Below are 25,741 nucleotides of genomic sequence, written 5' to 3'. Positions count from 1 at the left end.
CATTGCTAGGGAAAGGTACGGTATGACCGCTTGGCACTCAGGACATTGCTAGGGAAAGGTACAGTGTGACCGCTTGGCACTCAGGACATTGCTAGGGAAAGGTATGGTGTGACCGCTTGGGACATAAACTGACGCTTTAGTTTCTTCAGACAAGAATTTCTGCATATGTATCTTCTAGGGGTAGCCAACTCCAGTCCTCGAGAGCTACCAACAGTTAATGTTGCCCTTATCCGGCAAATATATAGGTAGGGTGCGCGGAACCAATTGACTGTGGCTGTACATCCAAGGGGTCACAAAGCCATTGCAACGGTCTTGGAGGACTTCAAATATTTGTCTGACTTGCCTAGAATACGATTTGATCTTCACTGAGTATTCTGGAAAGTAGATTATACTCCAGGACAGTGTTTCCCAAATGCAGACCTTTGGGACCCCCAACGACCACTGATTGTTTTCTAGGTCACAAGTGAATTAATTAGCCCCACATGTGGGTTTCTAAAAATGTGTCAACCAAGAATGAAAGCACCTGCTCCCCAGCAAGCAGGAAAGGAAAACATGCAGTGTCAGGGGTCCCTGAGGACTGAATTTGAGGAACACTGCTTTAGGAATTCAGAGAACCAGGAGTATTTATATGTAAAAAACAAAGGACTCGCTAATTACTTGTATCAATGAAGTCAATCTCCAAAATAAATGTAAAGTGTTCCTGTGAAACTTTGAGATTGTATTTATCAAGGGTACTAAACGCAATCATTTTGGTTTTTCATTTTCCAGTTGGAGAGGTTTAAAGTTGCTTTAAAACTAGTGACTATCTCACCGGAATCCTTGGCAAATGCCTTTGGTGTGAGACTGTGAGCTAGAAGGGGTGTGAATAATCTTTTAAGGCACTGTAAGACTAGTATAGAAGTTTGTAAATCAGCCCAAGCATGAATAATAGCTGTATTTAACCCATGTGATGCTTCAATTAAAGTTTTGAAATGTAAAAGGGGTAAAAAAAAGAAAAAAAAAAAGTCAGAACATCTGGACACACTGGGGTGAATGGTTAATGATGCCAAGGCTGGCACAGCTGGCCCTGCCTGCCTTTCGCTGCCAGCAGCAATGTAAATAAAAGGATTGGACAAGGGAAACAACACTGGGAGCTCTGCTGAACATTTCACAACATACACAGCGGGCGCTGTGGAAAATAAAGGGGGGGGGGGAGTTGGGGGTTAACAGAAGAGCAGCTTAGAATGTAAAAAGACATAAAAATAAATAACTTTGAGGGACAGCTAAAGTCAACAGCTCAGTTACAGTGCATCCAATGACGCCAGCCCCCCACATACACACACACATAATCCCACATAGAACCCGATCCTGGCTCGGACAAGCTGTGGCCGTCTACAAACAGAAGATGGTTAATAAATCAGGACATGGGGGTGTAGAAAATTATACAGTATGGAAATGTTGGGAATAAAACCTCTGGAGAAGAAGTGAGGTTAGAGGAAGTGAGAGGGGGCGTAAGAGACACAGAGCAGAAGCACAACAATGCCAAGGGTAGAACTTGTACTGTGACCAGTGACACAGATCCCACCTGCTCCTTGAGATCCGTTGACCTGTGGAGTCGCTCGCATGACGACCGGGAGCTTTGTCGGGGGACCAGGCGGTTGCACAAGCCGAGGCACACAGCAGACACCAGGAATATGCCGAAATCTGGGGACACCAGCCGCACTGTGTTGGAAATATCGTAGATGGGTAACCTAAAGCAGAGAAAGACGAATACTTTACCCGCAAACTAACGATGTTACATGCAGAAGTGCAACCAATAATTGTACACATAATGGACCAAATGTATTAAGCTCATAACTGGCATTTATCAAACTTGTCCTGTAACATGGCAGTTAGGGACAGATTGGCTTGTACTTTATCACTTGTTAAGGCTTAATACATCTGGCCCATTATCGATTATGCAAGAACTTACCGGGTGACACCGACATGATGGGCTAGAACCTCCCAATTGCTGCCTAAACAACAAAAACAAAAAATAATAAGATTTTGTATAGCGCCACAAAAAGTATTATATAGGGTAAAAGCTAAAATCACTGCCTCAAGAACCAAGCAGGCTTGTGCTGCACATACAAACCGGACATCTAATTGCAGTAATACAACGCTGGCTAGCTCTATCTGTGTAGGGTTTTTATGTTCTCCCTGTGTTGGCAATGAAATCATCCCATGCCCTAAACACATGTTTATATGTAATTTTCCCCCTGACTAAAGTGGACATTGGTGCGCGCATCTGTGATCGTCTCGGAGCTCCGACGGTGCAGGGACGGATACTAGTAAGGCCTGTTCTTTGTACGCCGCTGCTTGGCATGATAGAAATTGCGACACTATAAACGATAATAAAAAAAACTTATCCCCTCATTTAGATTTCCTATTTACGTACAGTTGTGGCCCAGCATGTCCTCCAGACCAGGCACTGTGTGGAGACAGACTTGGAAGGTGAGGTGGGCACACAGGAAGAGGATGCTGGTGGTGAGCAGGAATTTCAGCAGACGTCCTGTGTGACCTGCAGGAATAAGAGGGACACAGCCAAGATGAGTGAGCGTCTTCACAAGCAAAAGAACCACCTGTAGGAACAGAGGACTTTGCAGAACTGTAATATCAGTAATATATGTAATATCAGTAAGATAGGTTGAACTTGATGGACTAACGTCTTTTTTCAGCCTTAATTACTATGTTACTATGTAATGGCGCTCTAACCACGTCTATTTGCTTCATTGGTGCATACGCTAAACGTAACTTTTTTAATGTTAATATTAAAGATGGCATACACTACAAATTGTGTTTATGGTCATAGTGGGGCAGATGTATTAAGCTTTAACAAGAGATAAATCCAAGTGTGCTAAGGAGAGATAAACATCCATCCAATCACCTGCTAACTACCATGTTACAGCCTGTGTTTGAAAAAAAGTCAGTAAGGAGCTGATTGGCTGGACGTTTATCTCTCCTTATCACCCTTGCATTTATCTCTTGTTAAGGCTTAATACATCTGCCCTAGAACACCTAGGAATTCCCATGTGGCAAATGGTGCGTTCTGATCGTCCCCTTCCCAGGCGTTAATACATATTCTATTAGTACAGATGCTGTAACACAGGCCTAGCCTACATGTGGCTCTCCAGCTGTTGTCAACCTACCCAGCATGCCTTGCCACAGTTTTTTTTATTAGGGAATGATAAAACTGTAGCAACCTGCGTAACGATCTCTTCAACACCCAAACTTCTTACTTGCATGCATGATCAAACGTCTTTAGTTGCCTTTCAGCCATGTCAGCACATCATCAGCTAATTATGGTTACTGCTGTTGATGGTACAGTTCTGTTGGCCTTTGCCGCAGGGGGTAAAATTCTACCCATCAAGCATGCTGGCAGCATTAGTGGCAACATCAGATACCATAAACATGCATGGCTGAAAAGCACAGAAGGAGTGATGTATTTAGTAAATGGTTACAGGAGGGCAGGGGTACTGCAAAAGTTAAATCCAAAGAGGCACCCACCCCTCCCAAGCCCACATTTTCGCAGCAACCAAAAAAAAAAGGGGGGAACATATTTTAAGGAATAAATGATCTCTCAGGAGACAAAACTAACAAAGAGAAAGTAAAAACGGTACTTGTGTATTATCTGGGCGCCCGACCTTTTCATCGGGTTGGAAAAATCGCGTTGATCGCATCGCATGCAACCATATCGCATGCGATGGACGTGATTTTTCCATAGGAATCAATGTTAAATGGTCCCAAATGGTCCCTGAGACCCGATTTCACATTAGGGTCAATGTTAAATGCCCCCCCAGGCCCCCCCATTGTTTGTATGCCCCCTCATTGTTAATGGCACCCGAAGCGTGGCGAGTGCAGCGAGCCCGCGAGGGGCGGCGGTACGCGTCCTCCGACCTTTTCATACCCCCACTATCCTCGTCGGCATGGAGTTGATTTTATATAGTGTGGCAAGCACAGCGAGCCACCGAGCCCGAAGCGTGGCGAGCAGCCGAGGAATACGAGCCCGAATCGTGGCGAGCGGCCGCAAAATACATGTTAAGTAATCCACGGGGCTCGCTGCGCTCGCCACGCTTCGGGCTCGTATTCCGCGTCCCCTCGCCACACTATATGAAATCAACTCCACGCCGACGTGGATAGTGGGGGTATGAAAAGGTCGGAGGACGCGTACCGCCGCCGCTTGCCACGCTTCGGGTTGGCGTTGATGGTGGGGTGGCGTTAACAATGAGGGGGCATTTTGCCTAATACATTTAGCCTAATAGCCATTTAGCCTAATACACCTAATGGGGGGGCCTGGGGGGCATTTACCATTGCCCCTAATGTGAAATCGGGTCTCAGGGACCATTTAACATTGATTCCTATGGAAAAATCGCGTCAATCGCATCGTATTGCATGCCTTAAGTTAAGGCATGCAATTAACTATATCGGGCGCCCGGATAATACACAAGTACCGAAAAAACTTCACAGAAAGCTGAGCAACGTGCAATACAAGGATACAGCTTCCCCCGGTATAATCACCAGAGCAGTCTCCAACACGCGTGACTTCATGTCTCCCAAAGCAGTCAGGAATTAACGGTCATGCATTGAACATCTCTTTTTGGGAGCCCATAAGTAAAGAACAACCGGCGGGCGATATTCAATTGTTTTGCCGATGGGTGCGAGTTATGTAGACACCCACTATTTATTACCTCTGCCTAGTCAGGATTGTGGGTGCCCAAACTCGGTGCGCCCTGCAGTTTGCACAGGTTTAGCCAAGACATGCGCAGTACGTAGTGGGTGCTCACACCCATCGATAAAGCAATTTAATACCTCAGTCGTGTGCCCATAACGTGCAGGCACCCAAAAGCAATTGAATTCCCTCCTTCTGAAAGAAGAGTATTTGCTCTTGGCAAATACTCCACTTTATCTATCTCCAAAAATTGATACATCTCCCTGACTGTATGACAAAGGGGACGGAAATTCTAGAAAATGATGGGTCTAGTATTGTATAAAAGTATGAATATATAGGATAATAATAATAATGAGAGATAAAGTAAAATCAAAACGGCTCCTAACTGCTACTGTACATTACATGCTGTGTTTGAAAATGACAGGAGCTGATTGGTTTGTACTTTATCACTCTCCAAGGCTTAGTACAAATTTCCCTAAAAGGCAAGATGTTCAATAGGATTTGTCGATGGTTGGGTTCCAGAAGGTCACTATATCGACATCGGAATCCCAGCTGATGGTATGGCGTGGACCCCCATAAGGCAGAATAGCCACGGTTAGTTGGTATTGCGAATGTTTGGCAGTTGAACAGGCGGAATTCCGGCGTCGGTATTGTGATCGCCGGGATCTTGACTGTCGGGGAGTCACCGGCACCCAAGGCAAGGACAGTGTAACCCCATAACACACTTGTACAGTCTTCAGATAGTTTGTGTCTGCGCCCTATACCCTGCAGCTAAAAACACAGCTCTGCAGAGATCTCCTGTATCCCTCTATCTTATAGAATGAGACCAGTAGTCTGGTGGCATCTGGAAGGGTTCATCAGGGTATATACAGTAATGTAGATAATCGCAGTCAAGGATTCAGGTTAAGGTTGTTGAGTAAACCAGCTGGTGTTGACAGCTCTGTGGTGCCATGGTAAATAAGGACCCAGAAAGGTATTTATTGGGGCAATGGCAAGTTCCAGAACACTTCTCCAGCTGTGGGATGAGAAAGAGTATTCCTAGCATCAGCTGCAGATAGGGGCTTAGTGTTTTACAGCTAGAGAGACACACACAAATATCTCTTATATATTTAGCCAGATCTGTCACTCAACCCCTGTGGAGAACGTTCCTGTGTAGAACAGTTTCACTTTCATGTGTCTGACGTTCCACCCCCTTGACATCACCTCCCCCCGCCCACCATCCACCATTACTCCACAGCCACCATCCACCATTACTCCTGCACATCCCTACCCTCTGCCAGGACCCCCCTCCCGCGATTCGCGGGACCCCCCGTGACTCCCGCGAATCGCGGGACCCCCGCGACCCCCCCCTCCCGCGAATCGCGGGACCCCCGCGACCCCCCCCTCCCGCGAATCGCGGGACCCCCGCGACCCCCCCTCCCGCGAATCGCGGGACCCCCGCGACTCCCGCGATTCGCGGGCCCCCCCCCTCCCGCCATTCGCAGGACCCCGCACCCCCCCTCCCGCGATTCGCGGGACCCCCGCTTTCCACCCTCCCGCGAGTCGCGGGACCCCCGCGACCCCCCCCTCCCGTGATTCGCGGGACCCCCGCAAACACCCCTCCCGCAATTCGCGGAACCCCCGCGACCACCACGGTATCCGGACTATTGTTAGACAGCACTTACATCGACACCATTAGTTCGACACCTCAATAGGTCAACATGGTTTTAGGTCGACATACCATTAGGTCGACATGTTATTATGTCGACAGCTCATTAGGTCGACAGCTCATTAGGTCGACATGTTTTTAGGTCGACACTGCCATTAGGTCGACAGTGTCTGTCGACAGTCAAAAGGTCGCCATGGGTTTTTTCACTGTTTATTGAGCCGACATGTGCCGACAGGCGGTATTTCATGCCCTACTATCCACTAGGGCGTGGTGGGAGAATAAAATAGTGAGCCGAGCGCAGCGAGGCACCGTGCCCGAAGCATAGCGAGCGGCTGCGGTACACTTCAAACTGTGTCCATGTCGACTGTGTCGACATTTCGGCCAAAAAACAGTGAAAAAACCCATGTCAACCTTTTGACTGTCGACATAGACTCTGTCGGCCTAATGGCAGTGTCGACCTAAAAACATGTCGACCTAATGAGCTGTCGACCTAATGAGCTGTCGACATAATGACATGTCGACCTAATGCCATGTCGACCTAAAACCATGTCGACCTATTGAGCTGTCGAACTAATGGTGTCGATGTAATGGCTGTCGATGTAAGTGCTGTCTAATATCCGTCCCAGACCCGACCACCCCCTCCCGCGATTCGCTGGACCTCCGCAACCACCCCCTCCCGCGAAACGCGGGACCCCCGCGACCCTCCCGCAAATCGCGGGACCCCAGCGACCCCTCCCTCCCGCGAGCCCCCTCCCGCGATTCGCAGGACCCCTGCATCCTCCCCTCCCGCGATTCGCGGGACCCCTGCGACCCCCCCTCCCGGCATTAAAAGGGCCCCCCGCGACCCCCCCTCCCGCGATTCACGGCACCCCCCGTAGAGCCTCCCTCCCGCGATTTGTGGGCCCCCTCGGCACTTCTCGCGATTTGCGACCGCCCCCTAATTCACACATTCCGGGAACCCCACCTCCCGCGATTCATGCCCCCCTCACGCAATTCACGGCACCCCCCACACCCCCCTTCCTGCGATTCGCAACCCCCCACGACCCCCCCTCCCGCGATTCACGAAACCCCCCGTGGCGCCCCCCTCCCGCAATTTGCGGGCCCCCTCGGCACCTCTCGCGATTGGCGATCGCCCCGTAATTCACACATTCGGGGACCCCCCCTCCCGCGATTCATGCCCCCCTCACGCAATTCACGGCACCCCCCATACCCCCCTTCCTGCGATTCGGAACCCCCCACGACCCCCCCTCCCGCGATTCATGCCCCCTCCCGCGATTCACGGACCCCCGCACCACCCCCCTGCGCCCACCCTCCCTTGATTCACGTCCCCCTCATGCAATTCACGGCAACCCCCCACACCCCCCCTCCTGCGATTCGCAGCCCCCCCACGACCCCCGCCTCCTGCGATTCATGACCCCTCCCGTGATTCACGGACCCCCGCACCACCCCCCCTTGACTCACGGCACCCCACGCGCCCCTCCCGCAATTCACGGACCTCCGCAACCCCCCCCTCCCGCAATTCACTAACCCCGACAACCCCCCTCCCGCAATTTGCGGACCCCCCTTCCCACGATTCAAGCCCCCCCGCGCCCACGATTTGCGGACCCCCGCCCCCTCCCGCTAACCGCGGATCCCCACACACCACCCCCCCTCCCGCAATTTGCAGACCCCCTTCCGGTAATTCCACCCCCCAGCGGACCACCGCGGCCCCCGCATTTCACGTACCCCCGTGACAATGGGGGATCCTGTACCACCACAAGCAGGTACCGCCCCTAGGTGGGAAATCCGGCCCTGGCTGCCGCACTGCAGGTTTCCCCACTGCCCTCTGCACCAGCGCCACAACTTTTATCAATGTCTTGCCCACATACCACTATTATACAGCCTCCTGCTCTCATGCACGCTCACTCCCTCCCAGTGGGAGGAGACGCTCACCCACTGCCGGGAGCTGCATACTGTCCCCCACCCTCCTCCAGTTCTAGGGATGCCCATCGACCATCAATGATTTTCAAATAATCGATGGTTTATGGCCGATGTTGAATACTTTTGCCATCAATGTGGGAGGACACTGCCCTGCCTCCTGTTCTCCTGCCCCGTAACTTCTGCCAGTGGAGACCCACTCACCCTGTGTTGCCCACATTCCCCCACAGCCTCCTGCTCTCATGCACCCTAACTCCCACCCAGTCGGAGGAGACACTGACTCCTGTATTTCTGTGCTGCCACGCTGGACCCTCACCCACTGGCAGAAGCTGCACAGTGTCCACCACCCTCTTTAGTCCCCCCGTATGCCCACACACCCCTATCACTACCCAGCTTCCTGCTCTCCTGAACCGTAACTTCCACCACTGGGTAATCGCTGACGCTGTGTTGCCCACATACCCCTATCATGCCTCATATCCCAGCCTCCTGCTCTCATGCACCCTAACTCCCACCCAGTAGGAGGAGACACTGACTCAGGGCCACCGTCCGGTACTCCTGTGCTGCCACGCTGGACCCTCACCCACTGCCAGAAGCTGCAATACAGGGCATCTTTCATACAATTCTAACCATATTTCTCACAATACAAATGTTCACAAATTAAGGGGCGTAGCCCCTTACGCCGGTGTGAAGAGCTCCCGTAGGGCGCGATGAATCACCTAGTATATATATATATATATATATATCTCCCCCATGTGCACACATCACACATGGCGTTGGCAGGACTAGGGGCAATCCAACACTTTTCAGCTCTTCAGTCTCAGTTTTCATGAGCGATCCTGAGATCCATCCTTCTGAGAGGTGTCTGGTAACCGGTGATCAGCGATATTTAGGAATTGACGACGTTGGGTACTGTCACTGCTTACAGATTGTCTCATCTTGGGGGACACAGGAGTACAGTTCTGGCACAAGGACCTGCAGATCGAGTTCCAAGTGTTTCCCACACTGTAGCCAAAATCCCAGCAGGGAAGGAGAACGCCAATGTCAGGATTTCTAATCCCCCAGCAGCAGAAGACGGCTTGTATTAACTCTGGAGCATTTACTGCACCGAAGCCCGACAGCGGCATCAGTGTTCCTGCCCTACAGCCTCTGACGATTATCGTCCCTTACTGACAGATATAGCTATAATTGGTGAGAATCTCACATGGGGCATTTCTAGGGCATTTTGCAGGCGATCTCACTAGATACCAGTATAGGTGAATTGCGAAGAATGGTTTTGTTGTAGTAAAACCAGTGGACACTCAGAGCGTGCTCCAACTGTACTCCCTCATCATTACGAGCAAAGGTAAAAGGCATTTTTTACAACAGTGCCCCTAGTGGCCACACAGTTAAAGGACTGAAACCAAGGGATCCGATTATTGGGTGTGGATCGTATTGTTGACCCAACTTAGGTCGACAGTCATTAGGTTGACACCGTTGGGTCGACAGGCAGCAAGGTCGATAGGGTTCTAGGAAGACATGGGTGAAGGTCAACATGTGTCTAGGTCGACATGGGACAAGGTCGACATGGTTTTTGGTTGACAAATGCGTTAGATCGACAGGCAGTGAGGTCGAAATGTTTTTTTTCACAGTTTTTTGAGCCGAATGTCGACACAGTCAACATGGACACAGTTGGAGGTCAACCGCAGCCCCTCGCATCGCTGGCAATGCTTCGGGCACTATTTTATTCTCCCTCAACACCCTAGTGTATAGTAGGGCATGAAATACCACCTGTCGGCACATGCCGGCTCAAAAAACAGTGAAACCCATGTCGACCTAGCAACCTGTCGACCTAACCCATGTCGACCATTACGCATTTGTCGTCCTAAAACCATGTCGACCTTCATTCATGTCGACCTAGAACCCTGTCGACCTTGTTGCCTGTTGACCTAAGTCAGGTCAACAATACGACCATATCCTCGATTATTATGGTTTAATGATACCCCTTTTACACGGCCGCAAATGCTGAAATATCTAGAAAACGTGTTGAATTTCATTATAAAAAAAATAATAAAGCAGAACAGAAATAATGATTATTTTTCCCTCCTATGTGTAATTTTTAAATAAAGAACAGTTCTTACTAGCCTGAAGAGGTCACTGCTGCACTTGCTGTCTATGAGAAGCATTTGGTCAATGGCTAGATCGATCATCCCTAGATTGACAAATATTAAGGTGATCAGTGATACTTAGGGGTAAATTTACTAAAGCTTCTAAAACAGGAGATGTTACCCATAGCAACCAATCAGATGCTGTCCAACATATGGCCCTCCAGCTTTTGTGAAACCACAAGTCCCATCATGCCTTGCCACAGTTTTGCAATTAGGGAATGCTAAAACGATGCATGCTGGGATATGTAGTTTCACAACAGCTGGAGGGCCGCAGTTTGGACACGCCTTCTCTTTTGTATCCTAGAAAATGATAGAAAGAATCTGGTTGCTATGGGCAACAAGGTTTCTATTTTTAGAAGCTTTAGTAAATGTTCCTCTTAGCACGTGCATCTATTCCCATTGATGAACTGAAAACGAATGGGCCCTACACACATAGCGATGTGTGCCAGCGATGGGTGATTTAGAAGAACGTTTCCGCATGAGCTTCCCGGGAATCGAGATCGCTCAGAAAGTGTCAGTGATTGTGCTGAGCGATTTTGCATGGGCGATTACAAGGAATAAAAATTTTTTTTTAAAAGAAGGGAAATTTAAATAATAGGTTGGTAGATCGCTCATCGCCAGCTACAAAAAATGTGGGAGATGTGCAGTCTCTTTTGAGCGATTTCACTAGATTTATTCAGCAGGCTCCCAGCGATAGGGCCACGCATTGCTAGGGCCCCTACACACACAGCGATGTAGGGCCATTTTTCTGAGCGATGTTGTTAAATGAAGTAAAATCGTTCAGAAAATTGCCTGAAAACGCTACGCGAGTACGTCCCATAAGAGCTTTTAAAGATCTAGATATTAAGACATCAAAGTATGCACTTCCTAATTCCAGATATTTATTTTAATAAAATTCATAAATTAAAAATTTCTTTACATTTTTTTTTATCAAAAAGAGCTTCTTGTCCCGAAGCCTTCCATAATGTTCTGACTTTGGGTAAAGAATTCCCACCTAGTAGGTAGCCTTGTATTTATAATGCAGACAAAAAATATCTGTGACATTCCAGGAGAGTAGGCAAGCCCCAGTAAGCCAAACTACTAGGAGAGCAGGGAATCCTCTCAGATTCTGGACACATCCCACATTTACATCATCAGGTACACCATGGGGTGAGGCCATGGTCATCAAAAATAGATCCCCCCCCCCCCCTCTCCCTGCAATTGCCCAATTGCCACTGACTTCTCATTCAGTATCTCTCAGGGTTTAAAGACTTCAAGCTTATTTCTCATTAACTTTTGAATAACCTCTAGAACAGGGGTGGCCAAACCTGTCCTCAAGATCTACCAACAGTTCATGTGCCTCAGGCAACCTGTGGATCTATAGTAGGAATGATGCAGCAGGTTTGAAAATGTGACAGTTAGTAATGACTACAGCTGTGCCCCAGCTAGGTGATCTGGGAAATGTGACAGTTAGTAATGACTACAGCTGTGCCCCAGCTAGGTGATCTGGGAAATGTGACAGTTAGTAATGACTACAGCTGTGCCCCAGCTAGGTGATCTGGGAAATGTGACAGTTAGTAATGACTACGGCTGTGCACCAGCTAGGTGATCTGGAAAACATGGACGGTTGGTAGATCTCGAGGACCGGTTTGGCCACCCCTGCTCTAGAACTAGGGTCTTCCAATATGCCACATTGTACAGTTTCCAGTACACAGGCCACACAGTGCTTAACAGGTATTTCCATTAACCTGGTAGACAACTTTATGAGCTGAGTGCAGGTGAGCCAGGTCCCAAAAGGTGGGCTCCTTAGCCTGTGGGCCCAATAGAAATTGCACCTACTATTGCTATGCCCTCACATGGTTCTGGCTCCAAGGGTGAAAATTAATAGAATGAGAATTCAGAAAGTGAGAGATTTCGTGTTTTTAAAGCAGCAATCATTTACACTACAAAACCAGTACCAGAAGTGTAAATGATTGCCGCTTTAAAAAACCTGGAGATTTCTTACCAAATCTCTCACTTTATGAATCTCTCATCCTATTAAATTTCACCCCAAGTGTTTTTGAACCACTAAGCAGGCAGCAAAACCCCTACCCTCCCTTAAAAACAGCATTGTTTTTCCAAATGCACAAGAGGTTCCAGCTTAGCATGAGGAGCAGGGATATATATATCTATATATATATATATCTATATATATATATATATATATATATATATATAGATATATATATATATATATATATATATATAGATATATATATATATATATCTATATATATATATATATCTATATATATATATATATATATATATATATATAGATATATATATATATTTTGTAAAAACAAGGATGAAACAAAAAATTCATAGTAACATAGGAAATAGAATACTCCGTCAGCCTGTCTTTGATAGTATCATATTGTTGGCGGGAAAATATAGCTGGCAAAGCCGAAGACAGAAGCGTCTCCCAGAAGCGGTAAGGAGCATGTGGGGTCATTTCATCATGATGTAAAAATAAATATATATTTACTGAAGATAAACTGTAAGGGTTGAGGGACAGGGAATAGGAAAAGTGAGAGGAGCTCAAACAAGGGACGGTTTATACGAAACGCCAACTTGGCAAAGAGAACAAAATGGAGGAGGAGGGGAGACAGGCAAAGGAGACATCAGGATGTAGAGAATGGGTATAGAATGCAGGGGAGGGGAGTAACTGTTTGGAATATCCCAAGAATGTCTGATAAAACCAGAGTAACTGGAAATATTGCACAGAACCATGAAAGCAAACACGGGGAGATAGCTGCCCAGCTGCGCAGGGTGAGGGGAAAGACTGTGCAGACGACAGAGGAGACAGACGCATATAGAACACAAGGGACAGAGACTGCAAAGGGAAACCGGTGGGGTAAAAAAGGAAGCAATAAAAACAAAAGGACTAAAATGAGAGTAATTAGAAGATTGAAAGTTGTGAGAAGTCGTCTTTCACTGAGGGGATGACAGCTACTAATCAGCTCCTTCCCCGCTGCAGGCTAATGTGTAAGTGACCTCAGATGACACTGCTGACATACACAGTCCCTTCCAGCCTCTATACACAGAGAGTTAGGGCAGGTTTACTAGGCCTGGTGCAGTTCCCGGGGTAAGAGTCCATCAGTCTGTCCATAAACAATACTCCATGCACTACCAATGCCTTACGTCGTACAGGTATGGGGGTCTGGGAATGTGAGGGTTTCTACATGGGGATTTTCCACGCATAATATAAAATAGTAAGTATAAAAAACAAAATCCCTCCATTTATTTGCTTCATTGCTAAACGGTGATCCTTACAGTGACTGTATGTGCAAAGTTATACGCATTATACAAATAATAAATAAATCCTGTCAGTGTAAATCACAGCATTACTGAAGAGTAGCCAACTTTTTCCACCTTGAGAAAACGTTTTGGGGAAGGGATAAAAGGTCTCCAGTCCGGACTGATCTATGCTTTCATACTGTAGTTTCCTACACGGACTCAAGAGACGCTAAGGGCTGCAATTAATAACGATGCTCATTCATACTAGAATCAGGGGGATTCATGGTGCGTCATCAAGGGGGTGTGGCATAGTCTGCCCACAGGGTGTGTCTAGTTGCACATATGGGTGTGTCTATGCTTAAATATAGCTAAATATTTCTATTTAACATTAGTAACAATATAGTTTGGGAAGTTTTGCATGTATTCATAGGAACGCTGCTGCCTGGCTTTATGGAAACAGCAGCACTCTTTGGAATAAGTGTGTCTGGAGTTATGGAAGTGGTAAGTTGCTGCGGGTTCCGGAATGAGTGTTCCTGGCGCTACGGATGTGGAAAGCTGCGGCGGAGTCCGGAATGAGTGTTCCTGGCACTACAGAAGTGGGAAGCTGCGGCGGACTCTGTAATGAGTGTTCCCTGCGCTGCGGAAGTGAAAAGCTGCGGCAGAGTCCGGAATGAGTGTTCCTGGCACTACAGAAGTTGAAAGTTGCGGCGGACTCTGGATTGAGTGTTCCTGGCGTTACGGAAGTGGGAAGCTGCGGCGGACTCTGTAATGAGTGTTCCCTGCGCTGCGGAAGTGAAAAGCTGCGGCAGAGTCCGGAATGAGTGTTCCTGGCACTACAGAAGTTGGAAGTTGCGGCGGACTCTGGATTGAGTGTTCCTGGCGTTACGGAAGTGGGAAGCGGCAGCGGTCTCCTGAATGAGTGTTCCTGGTGCTACAGAAGTGGGAAGCGGCAGCGGTGTCCTGAATGAGTGTTCCTGGCGCTATGGAAGTGGGATGTTACAGCAGGATCTGGAATGAGTGTTCCTGGCATTAGGGAAGTGGGAAGCAGCGGCACTCCCCTGAATGAGGTTGTATCAGCTGTACATTAATACTCCAGCAAGCATGTGGCTGCTATTACTAGGTCACTCTCCTGACTGATTATACAGCAGCTGTACATTAATACTCCAGCAAGCACGTGGCTGCTATTATTACTCTGTCACTCTCCTGACAGATGACTGATTATACAGCAGCTGTACATTAATACTCCAGCAAGCATGTCCACAAAGCAATGTGTACTGTATTACCTCTCATACTGTGGGCGGTGGGACCAGCAAACCATGGTAATAGTAGCAGGAACAACAGGTAGATCAGGGACAGCAAGTTGTAACGAAACAGACAGGCTGCGGGAGAAAGAGAACAGACAATAAGTTATTGTTCCGAAATACATTATTCTGCCACAAATATGTACCAGAAACATGGACACGTTACGGCTCGTCTACTATTAGGCGTATAGAGATTGTGCATTGTATAATACATTATAAATACAGTGTCCAACCGGTCAGTAACAGAAGATACTTTCCATGCAACATGTAAGGCTAATTACAATATAATACTATAATAATGTGATTTTATTTATTTATTAGCAGTTTCTTATATAGCGCACACATATTCCGCAGCACTTTACAGAGAATATTTGCACACTCACATCAGTCCCTGCCCCAGTGGAGCTTACAATCTATATTCCCTACCACATGTACACGCACACAGACGTTGGGAGCCATCATCTTCATATCACATTTAGGAGGTGAATGTATAGCGGATCAACGGTGTCTAGATTGACCACGTTAAATGGATCCAGTCTAATTCAGTGGTCAGGGAACAGGGGTAAATTACCCCAAATGGGGTAAAAATGAAATTCCTGGGGGTAATGGACGGTCGCACTGCCGAGGCACAGCCGGGCATGCATATGAATCTATCTATATGCATGCCCAGCTGTGTCTCGGCAGCGCCACCATCCATTACCCCCAGGAATTTAATTTCATTGCATATAGAATCTATATATAGATTCTATATGCATGCCCGGCTGTGTGTGTTACAGTACTGTAGTGTACAAGGACCTGACGCAGTGCAGTGCGGGCTGTGTGTGTTACATAACTGTAGTCTACAAGGACCTGACACAGTGCAGTTCGGGCTATGTGTGTTACATAACTGTAGTGTACAAGGATCTGACGCAGTGCATTGCGGGCTGTGTGTGTTACAGTACTGTAGTGTACAAGGATCTGACGCAGTGCATTGTGGGCTGTGTGTGTGTTACAGTACTGTAGTGTACAAGGATTTGACGCAGTGCATTGCGGGCTGTGTGTGTTACAGTACTGTAGTGTACAAGGATCTGACGCAGTGCATTGTGGGCTGTGTGTGTTACAGTACTGTAGTGTACAAGGATCTGACGCAGTGCATTGCGGGCTGTGTGTGTTACATAACTGTAGTGTACAAGGACCTGACACAGTGCAGTTCGGGCTATGTGTGTTACATAACTGTAGTGTACAAGGATCTGACGCAGTGCATTGCGGGCTGTGTGTGTTACAGTACTGTAGTGTACAAGGATCTGACGCAGTGCATTGTGGGCTGTGTGTGTGTTACAGTACTGTAGTGTACAAGGATTTGACGCAGTGCATTGCGGGCTGTGTGTGTTACAGTACTGTAGTGTACAAGGATCTGACGCAGTGCATTGTGGGCTGTGTGTGTTACAGTACTGTAGTGTACAAGGATCTGACGCAGTGCATTGCGGGCTGTGTGTGTTACATAACTGTAGTGTACAAGGACCTGACACAGTGCAGTTCGGGCTATGTGTGTTACATAACTGTAGTGTACAAGGACCTGACGCAGTGCAGTGCGGGCTGTGTGTTACAGTACTGTAGTGTACACGGACCTGACGCAGTGCAGTGTGTCAGGCCCTTGTGTATAACACACTTCCCTGCATGATGCCCCAGGCCCCGCCTACAAGTCCGCCCACTTCAGTAGTTGACTAGTTGCTGCGCACACGCGATTAGGCACAATGCACAGATAACTTCTTCGATATATTGGGCATCGGCTGTGTTGCACAGCCGACATGATATATCTGTGAACCATGCTGTTCACCGATGATGGTATATCAATGGTACACACTGGCCTGTGTTAATTTACCCAAAACACCCCCCCCCCCCCCCCTCCATGGGCAATGGGACTACATTTCCTAACTTTGAAAACCAATTCCAAGGACCGTTTGATGCTGGTTGCACGCAGTTATGCACACTAGACACACGCATAGGATACTACACCTCAAGCCCCAGTCTTTTATAACTACAGGGTGTGCGTTCCCACAGCCAGACCAGTTTCACAATTCTTGAGACACAACAGCTACACAAGGGGGAAATGTATCAAACCTTGGAGAAAGATATAATGGAGAGAAAGTACCAATCAATCAGATCTAAACTAAAATCACAGGAACTGATTGGTTGGTAATTTCTCTCTTTTCCTTATTACCCTCCAATGAGTACTTCTGCCCAATTTTCTCTCTCCAAGTTTGATACATCGCTCCCACGGTGTGAGAAACTATGCAACTACAATAGAGCAGATATAATTACACAAAGAAATGTTTTAAATCCCCCCTAGCAGTGGTAGCAATCACACTAATGCCCAGGAACTCCGGAGGCCAGAATGTGACCCCAATACTCAATAATAACATATTCTTTCCCGTTCTGTGCAGCACCAGCAGAGCCAGTATAACAGGTACTGGAAGCTTATTCATTCAGAAGCTTTGTGACGACACCAGTCATTGAGATTTACCAACAGGGCATGTTTTCCAGCCAACCCGTGCATCTTAGAATGTGTCGAGGACTGGTTCAGTCATCCCTGCTTAATACAGCAGTTCAGAAAGCCAATCAAAGGGTAAGCGTTGGTGAAGACCCATAGCCGGCTCACATTTTGTATTGTGACTAGCGCACACTTGTCTACTTTCCCGACTTTCCAATAATTCTATCAGACTCCAAGACAGAAGACCAGCCTGCTGGATCCCCAGAGAAGTGGGCTTTCCCTACTTCTAGCAAAAAATTGATGTCACCCAAAGCTAGGTATAGACTATAAAAGATCAATTGTCTAATATACTGTTCTCATGCAGATCGGAACTATAATTTGTACACCTTGTATAATGAGTACTCTCAGTCCGTCTTACCGGCCATTGGAATCATCCCATTGGATGTACTGCACATCCAATAGGAGGAGTCCACGGCTGGCATGTATTTCCATTCAGAATTTAACAATACATTGCGCCATCATACAGCAAATCCTTTAGTGTGTATGGCGGATGCAATGTATATAGTTACATCGTACTGCTACGCCGCACTGTCAAAAGTGTGACCCCAGCTTAAGGATCGGCGGGAAAAAGTTCCAAGAACGTTCTGTTTTATGACTGAGGGGTAGATGTGTGAAGCAGTGATAAGGGAGGAGAAATGAGCGAGAGTGGCTCATGGCAACCAATCAGCTGCTCTGTGTAATTTCATATTATGCAAATTACAGATGTTACTTCAGTGCTGATTGGTTGTCATGGGTCACTGCTCCTCATGCTCACTTCTCGTCCCATGTACATCTACCCCTTTGACTCAAGGGAGCTCTCTCCGTCCTCAGCCTTCGCTCGTAGCTTCCAACATTTATAAATCATTTCCAAATACACTTTTCTACTGGACGAGCACATGTTCTAAACAATAACAACCCGGAATCTTGTGCAATACGGTCTGGGTGTGATTATCTGCCCTGCAATTCTCATCATGAGACGTTTGCTGAACTTTACCATGCATCTGTCATAGATAAAAACTAAAAAGCCCAGAGAATAAGAGGTATATTTACTAAACTGCCGGCTTACAGAAGTGGAGATATACCCATGCTTTAGTAAATATACCCCTAAGAATGTGATTGAATAGCTAAATATTTAGAAATGGAACAAAGCATTTGTCTATTGATTAGTGTCACTTGCGGTAGAATATTGGCCTCTTGGTTTTACATACACAGGCTTAGTAAATATTGATCTTGCTTGTTTAGTCCGTTATAGCTATTGATTTGTTCTTACTGTAGACACCCTAGGGTCAGTTTATCTACAATGCTATAGATATGCCAGAAAGCAAAACTGGTGCATGAATATATTGTTGCAGAGAGAAATGGGACTCAGATAACAGGGGTACAAGCCCAATGAGCCCAGATCAAGCTCACTGTCCACGCGCCCCCGTCCTGTGTCAATCACATTCCAATCCTTATTGGCTCTCCACGCCGGGAATAGCATTAGATCTGGCAATAACTGGCCTACTGGGATGCATGAACAGATATGAACATTTATTGATGTAATTACAGTTGGAAACAATCACAGTAATAGAACAAGAGAGTCACTTTGCACAAAAGGCAAAGGATCCCAATGAGGCAGTGAACACTTATGTGCGAATCTCTGCCACCATAATGTGTGGCCGCTGTCATGGTGACCCCAAACTGTTAAAAGCCTCCTCTCCCATATTGCACTCACACATTTCTGAGAGTTCTACCAGATCTTGGGAGACTAGATCTGGCTTCCAGGCCATGCGTGTGTCAATGGGGTCTGGAAAGCACAATGTATTGCAAAACCTAGATTGTACGGCATCTCTGTACCTTGGCCTCCCACTCTGATCTCCTCAGAAAAATTACTATGGTGGAGTTCTAGTTCACATGGGATGTTGCTATGGGTTTTCACTGCAGCAGCGGCCAGGTAAAGGAGGGAGGGGGAGCCGCTCACCTCCACCGGCTGCTTCACAATGGGCAGCTCTTTTCGCAAGAGCTGCCCGTTGCAATACTAATCACATATGTTAGAGCATATGCGATTAGTATCATTGCAGTAACCGGCGGAGGGGGGTGAAACTGGTGGCGGAGAATACACCATCCCGCCCGCCATCTATTATCTTCTCTAGAAGTGCTACATAAATAAGAAGTGGATTCTGATTGGTTGCCCCATAGCAACATCACATGTGAAATAGAACTCCCATCTTAGTCTGCATGCATGAGTAAGAAGGCCCGGCCCAAAAGCTTATGATCTACAGGACATCATTTAACGTTGGAAGTCTCTACCCTAGTTTGGGGGGGGGGGGGTTGTTTCATCTTGTAAACTGGAAATAAGGACACCAAATTTAGGGGTAAATTTGACTATAGCCCCATATACACTAGGAAATAATGTCAACAATATCGCTCAGAAAGGAGCTTCTGAGCGATAAATGGCTCGCAATGTCATCTAGTGTGGACACCCAATATCGTTAACAATGTGTGCTCCTGCACGTCGTTAACAATGAGTGATACCTACTGATCATACAGGTCAATGTGACAATATACCCAAACAACCTGCCTGTTCAACGGGTCCTGGTGACATCACTGAGCGGCATCGTTACCGTTCAGTGTGTACGGGCAATAGCGGCCGCGGCAAACATGGTTAATTATATCGTCCACGGTCATTTAGTGTATATGGGGCTTTAAGATTTTAAAATGAAAAAGAGGTGAAGATTCTGTCTATCGTTGCTTTATCGCATCCTAAAAAATGATAGACAGAATCCAGTGACCTGATCATGACTTGTAAATACAGTTTCAGAGCCATTCACATTCCACACTGAAACGGCTCTGAAACGGCTAGGACCCTGCTTTTAACCCGTTTTTAATTACTGGTATTCTAAAACTGGTAAATTCACTCTGGACCTTTCACATTACAGCTAAAACCGTTTTAAACCCCTTAAAAATTGTCAATAATACAGTGTTTTAGCTGTAATGTGAAAGGGGTATCAATGGTTGCTACTGGCAACATCATCTCTTTTCATTTGAAGACGGAAGTTTGCTCTGCTTTATAGCCGCCTGTTGATTTCTGGCGCAAATTCAGGATTCAACAGTTATAGGGAAACAATTACAAACGGCTGTTCAATTAGTTCTCTCCGGGGGGATTCATTCTGTAAATAATTACGCAGTAGCAAATAAATTATCCACAGAGAACGGGGAGGCAGGATGAGAATCTAATAAAATTGATTCCTGTGAGCTGTTTCCAGCAATTGGCCAAAATATTCATGGGAACATTTGTACGACTATTATTATTATCACCACAATCCATTTTTAACTTCCACTAATGGCATTTGTTATACATTTTTAAAAATTAAGTAATATTTTCGTGGGAAGCCGATGCCACAAAACTGGCACAAACACACACACACACACAACTTGACCGAGATGCACACATGCAACAATCACATACAAATCTCTGCTCAGGTTTGATTGTTTATCTTTTTCCTTTTAGCCAGAACATTCTAGTGACCAGCGTACAACACAGACCACATTCTGTTCACTAATGTGTGATATAGGCCGCAATTCTTGTAGCGTGTGTTGAAATACGACAGCCAATCCTAGTGATTAGTGTAAAAGCCATGTGAGTACACACTGATCAATCAGACTGATAAGTCACTCTGTTTGCGCTGGAAACAGCATCAAAATCGTTCAGAGATCATTTTAATGTGTTCCCACCCTTAAGCCGTGAACACACGGTGAGATATTGGCTAATGGCCAATTATGATTAAGCGATTTTGTACAAAAAAAAAAAAAAAACATGCGGAAAAACCATGTTTTCAGGGATTTTACCATTTATTTTTAATTCACTAAAGCTCCTTCCGGCAGGGCTCTGCTGCGGGGGTAACTCTAGCTGGCGTAACCCCATAGAAGCCTATGGGCTTTTCATTGCAGCGCTGCTGTGTGAGGGATCCAACACTGATCCCTGTGAGCATGCCCTGTGGAGGGACTTCCACGTTAGAAACGTCCAAGCCGCGGCGGAGATCGCAAAGGGCAGCTCTTATCGGGAGAGCTGCCCTCTGTGTTGCTCACCGCATAGGTTAGTACATATTTGGTGGGCATCGGCGTGATGGGTGACGGGATGTTCCGCCGGTGCTTGGTACATCCCACACTTAGAGGGGGGTTCAATGCGCCTATTCAATGCTGCTGTTACCGACAGCATTGAAACCAGTCGGATCAGACTTTTTTTTAAATCGGATCGGTCTTGTCGGAAACGTCCGTTTATTGTCGAATTTGCATATGTTTTCACGGATTTCAGGACTTTTCGACACTCAATTGTCGGTACTCTGAATACAAACAGTCGAATTACTATTGGGAGCCGGCAGTTTTGACAGTTGGAATCCCTGACTGAACACCCCCTTAGCGTCAGTATCTAAGCAGGAGAAACACTGGAAGATTTTGGCTAACCTTCTAGGAGATTTTGACTATCTACTGAAAATCTCCCACCAAAATCTCATCCTGTGTACACCCCTATAAGGTCCATACACACTGAGCGGCTTTCCCCCTGCCCGGCGCCGATGGAGGACGGCGTTGCATAGCGGAGTAGCTGGTATAAACAGCAGATGAACGGCTTTCCCGACAACGTTGCGGGAGCGTGCAGCAGCTCACCGCCGGGCCATACACACTGGGCGGATTTGAGCTGAAAGCAGCTCAAGCCTGCCGTTTTGATGGACTTTCAGCTCAAAGTAGCCCAGTGTGTATGGGCCTTTAGTCAAGTATCACACCAATGCTCCAGCTAGATGAACTGGAAAACATGCACTGTTAGGGATCCATGAGGGCCGAGTAGAAGAAACACCGATCTAGTACATTCTAGATTTTGATTGGCTAATAGGTAACACCTCAAATTGTCCTCTTTATAAAGGTGTGATTATCCTTCCACTACATCTGTATGGGAGTGCACTCTACTTTCAGGGTTAACCAGAAACTTGCACTATTATGGCACAAACCGCTGTTTGGAAATAGCCGCTGATGTCAATCACTGGGACAACTTTGTTAAATATAGGGACTGAATTTGGGGGCACTGATCAAGATCACCTATATACTGTATATGTCTAGTGTCCGTTTGTCTCCAAAACACTGCCATCTTTTGGCAGCTACTGAAACTACATCTCTTTCTCACATGCACAAACACAGAAGGTAGACTAGCTTTCGAAGCTTTTGCTTCGAGCGTGCTTACTAGTATCCAATAGCAGGAAAAAAGTATAACAATTTGGAGCAAGACATTATGTAAAGAAAGGCAAATAAATTCTGGGCTTACCACGTGGACTAGTTGTGGGCTTACCATAACTAATGTCCGTGGCTGCTCCTGACTGAAGTGCCAGGCGCAATACTGTTAAGTGACTAGCCCAGGGCACTTAAACGAGGAGCTACATTGCCAAGCTGGGGATTTAATCCCCCCCCGCCCCAATTATACCCAACATGCAACATTCCTCCCAACATTGCAGTGACTTGTGTACCCCAACTCCAGGGTGGACCATGCTATGCAGCACTCAGACAGGGACTGTCAATCAAAGAAGGACAATTGGAAAAAGGCGTGCCCAACAGCGACAATTGCGCAACACTTCTACCCAGGACGGCCCAGCATGTGCCTGTAACACACAAATCTGCTATATTCAGTGTCCACGTCTGGAGCCAAAACTGTGCCTACAGTGGTCAGGACATAGCAACAGATGCCACCTTATTCTCTCATTTGGCTGGATCCGCAATCTAATCTTATAAACGGGTTTTTAGATGTAATTCTTCCTATTGCTAGCGCCATAATAGATGGTGCTGTCCTGGGCAGGATAAGGGAAAACAGCGTGGGGACGGCAAAACAATAGCATGCCGACAGAAGTCGTTCCTACATAAACAGACAAAATAAAGTAAAAAATAAAAAAGTAAAACCGCAATATACAACAAAATCCCTCATGATTTCTTGCAAACATCCTGTCAGGAAATGATAGAGACAGTAGGATTCACGCAGCGTGTGTGTGTTGGAGGAAAGGGGGGGGGGGGGGGTGTTACGCTTAATGGCTACTATCTGTGATACAACGGAAGAAGGGGTGACGATTCAGCACTCTGCTCATTTCAGAAAACAACGAGTCTCTGGGCTAGGAGGCCATACACACGCAGATTTATCTGCAGATCTGTTTGGTTGGAACAAAAACCTGGTTATGGATGAGAGCAAATGACAGTTGACCATTCGCTTGGAAATGCTGGAAAACTGACAAACTGTCACTCATCCATAACCATGTTTTTTGTTCCAAACAGCCAGATCTGAAGATAAATCTTACTAGTGTATGGGCACATTTAACGTAGGCAAGTATGATTGACTTCTTATATATTTAGATTGGTTTCCATAGTAACCCCCCATCTTTAATAGAACTCCCATCTTAGTAAATAAACCCTTATGTATTTACACAACAAGAGACGACACACAGCTTGTGGAAAGTTACATTTGTGTGTCCTTGTGGGGATTCCATCTGCCGTTTATCGATGCCGTCGCTCAGCATAAAACAAGACAGCACCACCTGTCAAAATGAATCGCCACCAGAGTGACAGAACATCACGTGCCGCAGCATCTGTCAGCAACTGGCCGAAAAACAAATACAAAACAAACAACTCGACTTAAAATGTGTTTTTTATTGCAAAAGCGGTTTTAATGTGTACGTCATTGATGGTTTATATGAAAGTGTCAGGTTTCAATAAAGAAAGAAAATCTGTAATAAAAAAAGACAAAAATGGGTACTTATGTATTATCTGGGCTCCCATGTTAAATGCACCCCATTTTTTCATACCCCTACTATCCAACTACGCATGGAGTTGATTTTATATAGTGTGGCGAGCGCAGCGAGCCACTGTGCCCGAAGCGTGGCGAGCGGACGCGGTCTCATAAGAAAAACGGGAGCCCAGATATTACATAAGTACCCAAAAATGTAATACCCCTTTTACACCAAGGAATAACCCAGGTTGGACCCAGGTCAGCGTTGGTGTAAAAGGGGCCAACCCAGGTCCAGTAACACTAGTCTCCTACCCAGGTCCTGACCAGGGTTGAACACTGGTTGGACCTGGGTCGTGGGCTGTGTAAATGGTCCTAACCCAGGTTGGGACATCCGGGTAGTGCTGCAAGGATACCAGAAGTGCTGGACGCCTTTCCACAGTGCGCTGCAGTGGCAAAAGACAGCAGCCAGGAAGGATGCGGGCAGTGCACACAGTAATCATAATTAGATGCAGTATCATTTATATCTGGGGTAGCCAACCCTAGTCCTCGAGAGCTACCAACAGTGCATGTTTTGCAGGTCTCCTCACAGAATCACATGTGAGCTAATTAGCTCCATCTGTGTATCTTTTAAAATGTGTCAGTAATTAATGAGTGCAGCTGAGGGCTAGGGTTGGCTACCACTAATTTATATTATTTTATTTTTTTTTGGGGGGGGGGGGGGGGGGCTGGGGGGAGCACATGGGAGATGCTGCACTTTTATTCCACTATGTATGCTTGAGCACTGAATAAAACTTTTTGAAAATATTTTACAAAATAGACAAGATAGTGTCTTTTAATTTTTATTTTAAATCATTGAGGGAAAGTTGGTTGCCAGTTTATCAGTCCTAAAATGGACATTTTTAATGTCATCCATAGGGAAAAGCAGTGCTGACCCAGTTTCAATGTAAACGGCGCAGACCTGGGTCACAGTGCTGTGTAAATGGGGTATGAAGCTGGGTCCAACCCTGGAAACTCCTGTGTTCAAAGACCAGGGTCCGACCAGGGATTTTGGTGTAAAAGGGGTATAAGTGACTGAAATATTCTATGCAAAGGGCTTTGGAGTGTGTTATATAAAAAGTGGTTAATAAAATCAATGCATACTTCAACATACAGTATTAGAACATGGGTTTACTGGGCAACTGTCCAGGGACCTATGATCCAGGGGGGGGGGGGGGTGTCTTCTTTTTGAGTAGGGGTGGGCTGGTGCCTCTGAAGCATACTGGGATGCAGGTCGAGAATGCTGCCTGAATGGTGAATTACACCCAATCGCACGCAGCATTCTTTACCTGCCTCACAGCCTGCAGCCAAACAGTGAATGACTGTCAGAATGTTGATTGGTGGACGGCTGGAGCCATCTACCAATCAGAGTGATGACAGTCATTCACTATATGGAAGCATGTGGAGAGACTGTGTGGAACTGCAGGAGGGGGTAAGTTGTGATTTTTTTTTTGTTATTTATTACTGTGAATGGGTGTGTGGGGTCCAAGTGCAAAGGGTATGGA

At 46.6% G+C, this 25,741-nt stretch overlaps 1 protein-coding gene across 1 annotated transcript in view; it reads right to left on the bottom strand.

Moving 5' to 3' along the window:
• Positions 1 to 25,741, bottom strand: part of PIEZO1 (piezo type mechanosensitive ion channel component 1 (Er blood group)) — a 130,163-nt gene that overhangs the window by 69,490 nt on the left and 34,932 nt on the right. Inside the window, exons 3-6 of the mRNA XM_083164977.1 lie at positions 14,938 to 15,033; positions 2,417 to 2,539; positions 1,952 to 1,994; positions 1,565 to 1,730 (exon numbers count right to left, since the gene is read on the bottom strand). Of these exons, the coding sequence (XP_083021103.1) occupies positions 1,565 to 1,730; positions 1,952 to 1,994; positions 2,417 to 2,539; positions 14,938 to 15,033 (428 nt within the window). The remainder of the gene's footprint in view (positions 1 to 1,564; positions 1,731 to 1,951; positions 1,995 to 2,416; positions 2,540 to 14,937; positions 15,034 to 25,741) is intronic.

The sequence above is a fragment of the Crinia signifera genome, chromosome 11 (genome assembly GCF_055691185.1).
Source record: "Crinia signifera chromosome 11, ASM5569118v1, whole genome shotgun sequence".
NCBI lineage: Eukaryota > Metazoa > Chordata > Amphibia > Anura > Myobatrachidae > Crinia > Crinia signifera.
The sequence above is the reverse complement of the archived record's forward strand: the minus strand, read 5'-3'. Positions and strand labels throughout refer to the sequence as shown.